The following is a 12,468-nucleotide window of genomic DNA, read 5'->3' on the forward strand; positions in this document are numbered from 1 at the left end:
TAATAGTGATAGACGTCAGCAACAAAAACATCTGTTGCACGAATTGGCTCGCCCGGTGAAATAAAATGACCACACAGAAGACAAGTGTCAAGTGAAAGCAATTCCGCGTTTCGTCTAATTTTAGTCCTCTGTCCCTTCTCTCCCTTTTCTTATGAGGAAAGGAAGGAAAGGGGATGGGCACTTGACGGAGGAGGTGACTCATAAAAAGGGGAATATTCTCGTTCTGTGCGTCTCTCTTCATCGATTAAATGAAGCAATCAAAGCATCTGCAATTACGGATGTCTATGGGCAACGCTTTACTATTTAGGCGTATTCTCGTAGCCGCTTGCTAGTTTGCCACCTTATTATATGTATTAAAAAAAAACATTATAATGCTTCAGAATACAGCACTCAGAATCAACGTCAGAGTAATAATTGGAGGAGACACTTAGTGCAGATTCAATATTAAAAATCAAAGCTAAACGACTGTATTACTATTAAATTAATCTAGGTGAGGTGAAAGATCTACGAATGCTGAACTTTCACATGAGTGAATGAATTTTTTTTGAAACAATTTCTTAAGATTTATTATAATTACTAGATGATAGTATTAAAATACTTTCATATGTATAATTAAACACGGAGAAATACTTTTTATATGTACTAAGATAATAATGGAGAGTTTTAGTAAAAAGCGCAGTAATTACGCATTGTACGTAACATGTCTTGCTCTAGCGACAGAATTCTGATAATTATAAAAGATAAGATATAAAATTTAATTCTTTCTGAGCGATGAGAGATATTATAAAACTTAATTAGAATTATAACTCTCTTATAAGAAGGTGGAGTCTATAGCTAATATTATACTCAAGATTTTACTCCTTCAAAAACGTACTAGCTTTAAGTAGTGTACGTACCTGGAATATAATACCTACGCCTTACTTACTATATAGTCTGTGACGTAGCAGTACTTCCCTCGTCATGTCATTTAATTCCTGCAACAGCTGTTACTGCTAGCTTCTTTTTCCTGCGTAAATAATTAAACTTACTACGCAATTACTAATGTAAATCAAAACATTGGGAAACCCTAACGTACGTATACGTCAATTATTAAAAATTGCTGTTCAACGGCGTTCACCAGTTATTTAGTTTTTTTTATCTTTTAGTAGGTGTTATGTCAACTTTCTAAGAAAGTGTCGGGTTTCCTCTAAAAGTGTGAGTCACAACTTGGACGATCACACTCAGAAGGGCTACATTTAAATATCTTTGTGTGATTCATTAAATTACCCTTGTTTTACCACATGTAGTTAAAAAAATCATAAAAAAAATGTAGACGTTACTTTCGTCTCGTCGGATATAACGCGCTAATCACTCGTTTAATTGGTCCGCAAATAAAAGCTACCGACAATTACTCCTAGCTATTGTAAACTTCGTATGTACGCTTTCGCCACACATCTCTCCCAATTTATCTTGACCTACACCTCCCCCTGCCTTTATTAGTATCTCGGGCGTAACAGGGGTGTTTTCCCACCGCAAGGAGTTTCACAAACAAAAATGCAACGGTCTGTGCAGGCCAGTGCAACCTGTCACAAGTTCAAGAGCAGGCACGCGGCCCCGCCAACGACAGAAACGTCTCGACCTTTACGCGACGCGCACGTACGGCACGGTTACAGAAAAGCGCAGTGTTTTACGAGCGATTCGAATTCAGAAGTCGTAGTGCTTTTTTTTAATCTATAAGGTTTTTGCTGCCAGGTCGTCGGCCAACCAACGATGCAGAACCTCATACGGTGAGCTTATTGAATTATGTTTACGTCTTAAGTTTTAAAACACCACTAAAATGATTTTACAACTCGTTTCTTAGATTAACTTAAATTAAAAGTAACTAAGAATGAAACTTAACTGTAAAATTAAACTAAATTTATTTTTTATTGTTATATTATGAATTTGGTTTTATTCTAATGTTTTTCTGGCATGATGGATAACCAAAGGAAAGGATAAAGTGCTAGTAATAAAACATTAAAAAAAGATATATAACACCAAACCATACACTTTGAAAGCTTTTTAAAAATTAAGCAAAGAGTATTCATTCAAGAATTCCATAATATGTTACCAAGAAGTTACATTGAATGCAGTTTATGTTAATTTGCGTGCAACATTTCACGCAACTTTAAACTAGTGTTTTAAAACTCAGATATTGTTAGGATAATTTTTGCACGTTCTTGAGTTGTGAGAATAATTATTTTAAATGAGCAAACTTACACAACATATTTATTATTTTCGAGTTGGAATTATTGCTGTAAGCTTTAATACAAAATTAGGTTTATTATTTGACTACACCATTGCTGCGTTGGGCCCAATCGTTTCGGTTGACTAACGACTTGGTATTCGGCAAACAATACCGGCTTAAGTGCTTCAGTATGTGACTCTAGACCAGTAATACACATTTGGATGCACATTTTATTTATTAAAGTTATTGTGCGTTTTAAATGTATTTTGAATCCACGTTAAAACACTTTGACGCTATTAATGTATTTCAGTCTAGTCCTAGACTATATGAGAACTGTTTATCATAATACGTCTTCTGGGTGGGTTTACACTATCAAATATACAAAAAGATATTGTTACCTTTGTGCAGAAATTTCGGCAGTGGAAACTGACCGTAACTTTATCAGTTACATAAAAATAAAACTTTTAGTTTTATTTAATAGTATTTCTTTTCAAATACTTTATAACTTATGAGTTATTATTTTCCACTCTGAGTATCATTTAAGTGAGCTTAAGGTTTTCCTTAGTGTACATTTAAAACCAAATCTACGTTAAAGTCTGCTTAAGAATGTGAGTGCGGTTTTTTGTTACTTGCGCTTTGAGTTCATATTGATTTCAATAGAGGGAGCCCTCGCACCCGTTGGTAAGATTTTATCAGTCGCGTGAACCCTTTTACAAGATTGAATTTGTACTGAAGTTTAGGGTTTGGCGCATGTTCGTTAATTATTATATTCATTTTTAATGTTAAATGTGTCTGTGTCAATTTTTCATATTATATATAATATTTATAACTACACTAGCTGTCGCCCGCGACTATGTCCGCGCGGGATTTAAAAAAAACTTAATAGCCTATGTATTAGTATTAGTAGCCTATGTATTATATGTATTAGTAGCCTATGTATTCTTCCAGACTATGGTCTACATCTGTGCCGAATTTAATCAAGATCCGTAGAGCCGTTTCGCAAATATGTATCTTCAAACAAAAATCCATCCATCCATCCATTCATCTAAACTTTTTAAACTTTCGCATTTATAATATTAGTAATATTATTGTTATTTAAAAGTTTTTTTGTCAAATCTGTAAGGAAATTTTTTTTTTTTTATAAAACACATATATTTAAATGTTTAATGTAAGAACTACACTTTGGGGTTCATCAGTATGTCAGCAAATTCTGGTTGAAACGACCACAAATGCGGGCGTGTATGCCACAATGCTTTTTAACGCATTTTCTTTATGATTTTATAACATAAAGGCTTCGGAGACCATGTTATTATTCATTGACCTCTTCGTATATTTGAATTATATTTAATGCATTTCTTTCTATCATTATCATCAAACAGAAACCCCGTTAGAAGTAAATTTTTATGTCCGCAAACCGCACATGCCTATGCTTATATTTGAATTTGAAAAAAAAAACGAAACCTTGTCTATGGTCAATTTGAATTCGGAATGATCAAAGATAACGCGTGTGGTCCCCGATTCCGGGAAGACGGGATGCGTGTCTCCGGATGAAGACGTGCCGACAGACAGCATTAATTGCACGATCACATCGTATCTATGTGTGTAATTTTTTTTTAATTGAGACGTTACGAAGTTTGTAGCATGTAAAAATTTATGCTCTGAATTAAAAATATATATATATTCAGAGGTACTTTAGATTCGATAGACGAAACAACGGCTCTTGTACAGACTACCAAAGGAATCAAATAATACTTTTGTAAAGTAGGGTTATTTACGCGTTCGAATTTGTGGGTTGCGAATTTTTTTATTTTTCCTTTACATAGAATGAATCCAGCGTATAGTAATTGAATGTGTAAAAAGGCAGTACTTTACAATATAACTATGATTACACTTCAGTCTGTGGTGTAAAGTCGTTGAGTTATCGTCGAGGTCGCCGTAAAGTCGTAGTAAAGCGTACGAGCACAATAAAGCATTAGGTTCGGTGCGACAAATGGCCGTTTTGCCGAGTGTGTGACCGTTAGATGAGATTCTATGGGCCCTGAGTTTACTTTACCTATTTAAGAACATGCACGAACTCCGGTTACAATGTATGATAGAAGTATTTAGAAACGTAGAATTTATATAATTTAATAGCAACTTACAACCATGAACTTACACATATTATCTTATCGTATTTGGAATAAAATTGAAGCTACATTTTACACCTAATAATACAATTTATTTACAATTTTGTTTAGCTTAGACTTCCCCCTTTAGATTAAATTTAAAAAAATCTTATATTTCGTTCTCCTAACACCTTTAACCGAATGATTACTTGTTAACTCGTGACAGAAGTCGTTTCACCTGAATATCGATTCTTTGGTGACTAAAGTTAAACCTACGATGTATTGATTCGTTTAATAAATATTTTCACTCTGCATTCTTGCATCGTTCCTGAGTAATGCATCTCGTGCATCTTAAGATCTTAATTACTTAGATTATATAGATAAATTTAATAATTGTTTATCCGGCTTAAAAGAAAAGTAGAACAATCTGATACAATGTAATATATTTATTTTAGTAAATGGCTTATGACAGTTAAATTAAGCCAAAACATTAAGGTTTATAAAACCTTGTACGAGTAAACCTTTAATAAATAACCTTACTTTAAAGGTAGTTCCCTTCTTAGGGCTTACGTAAGTGTGACCATTACTCAAAATGTGTTTAAGAACATCTCAAGTTGCGTTACTTGAGCGTCGGTAAAAGCTTCGATAAATGTTTATGACGGGTAAAATAACGATGGCTACAAACTAAGAAGAACTTGGAAAATCTGTTACTCCAAATATTATCAATGTCACCTTACAAGTGTTATTTTTTTACTATTTATTTAACAATTGTAGATTTTAACACGATATGTAGGTAGTCATATAAAGCGAAATCGAAAAGCTCAAATATAAAATAGCACTTAAAATAAACACAACCGTTGTAATGATATTCGAAACTTTTATGCGATTGCAAGCAGCGATTGAGGTATATAAAAAAACTGTTTTGATTATTTCCAAATTTAACATGAGTATACACTTTTTGCACAAGTAGCGAAAGTTCTATCGTTTATTGAAAGTATGTTTGCTAATTTTAAGCTTTAAATATGTTTTTATATGTATTTGCAATCATAAAGCATATGTTAATTACGAGTATATTAGATCAAGATATATGAAGATAGAGCTAACTGGAAGCTGATCCGCCATATGGGATACAGGCTTAGAAGAGGAAGAACACAGTAGGCTATGCTAAAGCTTAGTAGTTTGGTCATACCTGTCATCAACCCTGAACGTAAGCGTTTTTTCGTCCAGAGGGATTAAGGCAATAAGAGCATAATTATCTCTGTGTTTTCAAACTTATAGTAGTTGAGTAGAATTATTTTGTATACAGTGGAAATAAAGTGAAAATAAAGCACACTAATATTATCTGAACTAAAAGGATTTTTACACTACGTAGATATGTACTTGGTTTCTGGATTTATCCTGAATTATCCTTCATGAAACAATGAATTACAATTTTCTTTTATACCTATTCTTCTAAAATCTCAATACATATTACAACTTTAACGTAAACTTATAGTGAGTGTGTAGTCTAGAGTTTGAATAATTGAAGAGAACGTAGTCGTTATCCTGTCGTCTCCTCTGTAATTGTCGATCGTCACTCGAGCCGTAAGTTTTGCTACGAAACTTCAACTGAATTATAAAGTTTAACGTTGCAAGTTACAAGTTGGTTTAATCTTACAACCTCAAACTTCTTGGTGCATTTGAAAGGTTTATATGTATATCTTAAAAATAGTTTCAATAATAAAAAAAGTAACTACTAATACCAAGACGATGCATTAAGTTTATCTCTCGTACCTTTGACTGAATTAGAAAAAAATAAATTATAACCTTCAACGCTAACGCTGTTGTTACCAACATCAAAAATAAATGAAAGAAAGAAATGCACAGATAACGTCAAATAATGTCGCCATATTTGGAGCCTGCGGATATACAAAAATGGATTTGCCTCGACAGAAAAATCATCAAGTGAATGCATCTTCCATCGCAATCTGTTATAAAATATCGTTTCGGACATGAGATAGTGTGATAAAATGCCAATGTAAGTGCTCTCACTGATAAAGCTGTTATTACTGATTCCATGTTGGCAGCACTGAGAGCTGTTAATTGGGTGCCCGTTCGAATCATGTTCTGATGCATCAAGATTAGCCGTACATGACGTTATGATGCATATGAAATTTGTTGGTCTTTGGACCAGTCTCATAAAATATTGTTTGGAATCACGAAGCATAAAAATTACATCTATTATGTTTTCATTTTTCATGTCTGAATTTTTTAGCAACAGCAAATAATTTTTTTACAATACAAAGTTCCTTGTAAAAAGGAGCTAAATAAGTTGTGATTTAAATGTAATTAAAATGTCTGAATATTACTGCTTGTCTTTGGGCAATTTGTTGTTGCTTGTCGGACAGCAGTCACTTTGCTATTTTAGCGTAACCAAATGACCTCCTTTGCCATCTTAAGGTATAAAAAGGTACTTACGAAGTTAAGCATATTCTCTCATTTATAGACAAGAAACTTACAATTTAGTTAGAAATACAAAAGTCGTATTATTTCGATTTAGTATTTCGTTAAGGTCAGAAAATAACACTATCTGAACTAGATCTAACAGGCAGAGCAAACATATGACAATTGTAACGGTTGATAGAGATTGTGAGAATTATGAATCGTACTCCATAGTTGTTGAAAAAAAACCTGACGGTGTCAATGCAACTGGTTTGTTTATCGGTCATCAGGTATTGATATAGTTTCCTTTACAATGTTTCTATTTTATATTTTTTATAAAAATTTGAAAAACGGTATACAATCAAACTTGGATAAACGAGAAACCTCTATGAGCGAGAATCACTGTCCGGTTCGGACAGATGCCCCAGCATTAAACCTTACGAAGTTTATGTTGAATATAAGCAGTCTAGATTTAATTTATATTAATTTATATTTTATTATATCAAAAGAGATAACAATATGATGAAGGTTTAAAACAAGTTATTACATAATACTTATGTTCTTTAATACCCATCTAAATGTGAGTACGGTTTGCAGATAAAATGCTATTAACATAATAAATTTACGAATTCATTTTGGGTCGCCGTAGCTTTTTCTGTACCCATTGTTTGTGGTCTCAGTAATACAGACAACATCACTTATTAATCATCTTGTATATTATCCATCTCGTCTTCAGTCTATTACTACATTACCTCACTATATTAAAATTCACATGTACGATGTTCGGTTACAATTACTAGTTCATTCATTGTAAAGTAGTAGAAAATTCGCATTTCCATTATTTTTTACACAACTATTTTTTGCAGTCAACTTGCTAGAGATGGCATGTGATTGATTAATGCGACTATTTTGCTGTCCGTACAACAATGAACGCGGAATGAGGCTCCGATTACAGGCATCCGTTCATTTGCAGTAAACTTTTAACGGGTTGTGTACGAAGAGGTAAATTATTTCTATAACAAAAATGAATGCCTCAGTACAATTGGTTTGTCTTTCATATGTCTCGCGGTAATTTATATCTTATATATATAAAAGAAAGTCGTGTTAGTTACACTATTTATAACTCAAGAACGGCTGAATCGATTTGACTGAAAATTGGTGGGCAGGTAGCTAAGAACCAGGAAAAGGACATAGGATAATTTTTACCCCGTTTTCTATTTTTTATTCAGTGCGGACGGAGTCGCGGGTAAAAGCTAGTCTATAAATATAAAAGAAAGTTGTGTTAGTTACACTATTCATAACTCAAGATTGGTCGAACTGATTTAGCTGAAAATTGATGGGGAGGTAGCTTAGAACCAGGAAACGGACATAGGATAATTTTTACCCCGTTTTCTATTTTTTTTTTCCGCGCGGACGGAGTCGCGGGTAAAAGCTAGTATTTTCTAAACATAAATATAGAGGTGAGGGCGAAGAATACTGATTTCCGTTTGGTATCTCTTCTCTCTCTCTTTCTACGTTTCTACGTGCTTGTTATTTGTGTCTCTTTGTAATACTATTCTATTATAAATATGTATGTTCAATATAAGTTCACCTATAGACACGAAATTGTCTAAATTAAGGAGACAGATATTTGTCTGTTGTCATCGTACATTTGACCTTACGATCTTATCACTATAGAGTTCCTTAAGATTTGGATTATAAAAGTATAGTTATTGCCCGCGACTCCATCCACGCGGAACTAAAAAGAAAATAATAAGTAGCCTATGTATGTTCTTCCGGACTATGTTCTACATATATGCCAAATTTCATCAAGATCCGTTGAGCCGTTCCAGAGATACCTTTTAACAAACATCCATTCATTCATCCATGCATACAATTTCTCGAATTTTTAATATTAGTAAGATGCATCAGATTGCTTTGCTCCTTCTCTGCGTCTTGTTAAGAACATTGTGTTTTATAAAAACGCATGAACAATTGTAATTGTTATCTGTGAGACCACCCGTTTTTAATACTACGGTTTGTATTGCAATTAGTTATACATTTTATTTCATTGTACGCGATATTCACCTTTATTTACATTCGCTTATGACTATAATCGCTTGCTAATAAATATTTTAAAGTCAACCATTTGTAGAGTGTATTGAATCGCGAGCTGATTATTTAAATCTATAAACTAGACGATTTTTTTTCTTTGTATCTTAATTTCGCAACGATTTATTTACATTTTAAAAGCTTTAGCAATCTTTTTGTTGGTATCAATTTGTGCCTAACTGTGTTTTAGTCCGTTATTATTTTATGTTTCACATTTTATGTTTGGAAGCGTTTTCTATAAATGTATTTTTTTCTTCTAAAATTTAGTGAAGAAAACTGCGCAGAATTAACTGGTATATTAGCATTAATAGCAATGTTTTTTTATCGTATATGTTGTTCTATTTTTTTGCTATGATTTAAATTAGAGCGAGCATTATGACTGAAATTTTACATTTGAAATTGAACCAAAAAAAATTATTAATATTACTAAAATTATAAATGTGAACGTTTGGATGTATGTTTGTGACCACGTAAATCCACAACGACTGGATCTAAATGTTTGGAATTGATATAGATTACCGGCTGCAAAACCATATAGGCTAAGCTGCTTTTATTCCATGCATAGGAAGTTGCGGAAGGCAACTAGTCACTTGAAACGTAAAGTGCACTGAGAAATACATCACCTGAATAGCGTATTACGTCACACACAGATCATCACGTCACATCAGTTCAGTCGGCGCTCAATTACACGCTTTGTCAGATCGCAGCGGGTAACTGAGAGCTTATGAAAGGGAGACCAGTGATCACTAGATTGTAATAAAATTTCAATTCAACATACTAAGTAAATCATTAAAACAAACTACCTCTAATCACACAATTATAATATTTTTTAAATAGATCTTTATCCAGCACCTCTGGGGTCATTGCCCCTCCCCTAGATAACAATTTTCTCACGTCTGAAGAATCTATTACTGTTCTATATATAATTAATGAATTTCATTTGATATATTGAAGTTATAAAATCAACTAAAGTCCGTATTGAAAATATCTGTAGCATATATGACGTAGAAACTTCAAGACATCGACTAGATCGTGATTTGTTTTGAATAGGAATCGTGCAGGCGCGCCGAGCGGGAAATGAACTCGACATTTTTACTTAGCCAGTTCCCGTGCAATATCTTGTCGAGGCAATTTGTGCCTGATCAGTCCGGTTTCTGTGCTAGCCAGACAAGAAACACAATAAACCTTGATAGTGCCTTAAATAACACCAAAAGAAAGTGTACCTAAGTAATAAAATTAAGAAAAAGGTCTTCATATACAGTCGGACGGAGAACAAAGTGATCCTATAAGGGTTCCGCTTTTGCCTTTCCAGATACGGAACCCTAAAATTAATTAATATTCTTCGAGTCTATCTAAAATAATGTTGCCAGTGTTAATTAAGATATTAATGACAGCTGAGTAAAATCATAATCTTTTTTTTTTATTGTATAAATATTGTATAGCGGAGCGAAATTGTGTAATAAGAAAGGTATTGACCTCGGAAAAACTGTATATTTATTATTATGCGAGTTCTCCTAAACTAACTGGCTATTTTGTCAATGAGTAATCCTATGCGATAAGGCAGCAATGTTTTCGACATGGATTTAATTCAACAAAAATTTAAAACAATGGCCATTAAGATAAACCTTTATGCTTTAGCTTTATTTTTTGCCAAAATAAATCTGTTAATTAATTTATGAAACCAATTTATATCTAGAATTTCATCTTTCCCAAAAATAAATTAGAATAAATAAACTGTATTCCATATACGTATAGAATAAAAAACAAGTAGATTAAATTATACACGCATAAAAAGTACAGTTATTATATGCAATTGAAATACGAATAACTTTAAGTAAAAGGATTTTGCTCAGATTTTTTATAAGAGTTCATTGTAAATAATGTAGACGAGTACGTGAGAAAGAGGTGTTAATATTCAAAGCAACGCAATGTTGACGGCTACCCATACAAATGTAGCACCCAGTACACGGCGACCAAAATATACCTCCATCGAATTTAAATAGCATTTTAAACATTTTCACAATAAAGTAGCGGCATTTCTTCTCAGAACGATAATGACATGATGATATATTTTTGATAGCGCAATACCGTCTTAGTTATGAGTTACTAGATTTTTCCCGCGACTTTAGAATTAAATCATAAGAAATTAGCTTATAATTATTTCAAATATTTCACAGAACAATCCGTATCAAATAAAATGATTATTCATACATTATTGCAAGAAGAAAGCAATCAATTATGTCGTATTAATAATGATTGATCACAGAATAATTCAGATTTACGTTTTTTTCCCGCCAACGACGCGCGCTCTGCGTTCATTTGTATCACAGATTATAATAAAAATGCGCACTTGCATCTACCTAATCTGGTCGTTAGCCTATGCCCTACATAACTCTAACCATAAACAAGTTTTCGTTTATTAACAGTTAAAAACAATTTTAATGATTGACATATACATGCATTTCATATGCCTAATTGATTTCAAATTTAATTTAATTGCAGAGGAGTATTAAATTTATATTCACTAGTAGGTTAATTGACATTTCATACATAAATTATAGATAAAATTTGCATAAAGTTTGATTCATTACATATCCTGTATTAGTTGCCGTAACAATTATTGGCCTATTCATAAAAACTGAATTAATTGAACTGTGAATAGGGAATATTAATAAGACTTTTTTTATCGCGAGGTTTTACTAATTAAATCTAAATCGATTACTGTAGTAATTATATTTACGCTAAATATTATAATATAAAAGTTACTAGCTGTCGCCCGCGACTCCGTCCGCGCGCAGTTGAAAAAAAAAACTAAATTGGGGGGGGGGGGGGTTATGAAAAATAGATGTTGGCCGATTCTCATAGATACCGGATAAGCACAAAAAAAATCATCAAAATCGGTCAAGCCGTTTCGGAGGAGTATGGCAACGAAAACTGTGACACGAGAATTTAGATATTCTAGAGTAAGTAAGAGTTTTGATGATATTAGATGTTCACATGTGCATTGAGATGCGTTTATCGCATGTTACGTAGAAATATACATTGATAAATGGCTTTTAATATTTAATTTATTCATACAACTTCAATCGGCCTTTTGCACGGCAATGTGGAGAGTTCTTAATGTTAAACTGTGCTATTTAAATGGTACGTTAAGTTAATTGTGACTTACATTAAGTGCTGCAATTTATCACCGTGTCTATTGAACTATTAAAACTGATGGTAACTTGTAATCAACATTTATAAAGCCTATTTTTCATGAATTACGGTTAAGATGTTGGTATGATGTCTGCGAATAAACGATATCGCTTTTTTCTCCGACCGTAAAATGCTTGTTACATTGCGTGAAATTCCTAATTTTAGTCTTCTTTACCTTCCCACTATTTCTTATAAAGAAGGGAAAGGGAAGTGAATTTGATGGTGGAGGAGAAATATTCTCTTTCTGTGCGTCCTCTCCTCCGTCAAGTCAAGGTAAGTAATGCATCTGCAATTGCGGATGTCTATGGGCAGCGGTCGCTTAGCTATTTCGTCGTATGCAGGTTCGTTTACCACCTAATAATATTAAAAAAATAAATTTGGAACAATCTTCAATGAACCGAACATTACAAGATTAAAAAAATAGAGAAAAAAACAAAGTAAAATGGAACC

The 12,468-nt window shown here is 32.9% G+C and overlaps 1 protein-coding gene across 1 annotated transcript in view; it reads left to right on the forward strand.

Annotated features, from left to right (window-relative positions):
* Nucleotides 1–1,561: 1,561 nt before the first annotated feature.
* Nucleotides 1,562–12,468, forward strand: part of LOC106713353 — a 36,636-nt gene continuing 25,729 nt past the window's right edge. Inside the window, exon 1 of the mRNA XM_014506155.2 lies at nt 1,562–1,766. Within this exon, the coding sequence (XP_014361641.1) occupies nt 1,750–1,766 (17 nt within the window). The 5' untranslated portion in view covers nt 1,562–1,749. The remainder of the gene's footprint in view (nt 1,767–12,468) is intronic.

The sequence above is a fragment of the Papilio machaon genome, chromosome 10, assembly GCF_912999745.1.
Source record: "Papilio machaon chromosome 10, ilPapMach1.1, whole genome shotgun sequence".
Classification (NCBI taxonomy): Eukaryota; Metazoa; Arthropoda; class Insecta; order Lepidoptera; family Papilionidae; genus Papilio; species Papilio machaon.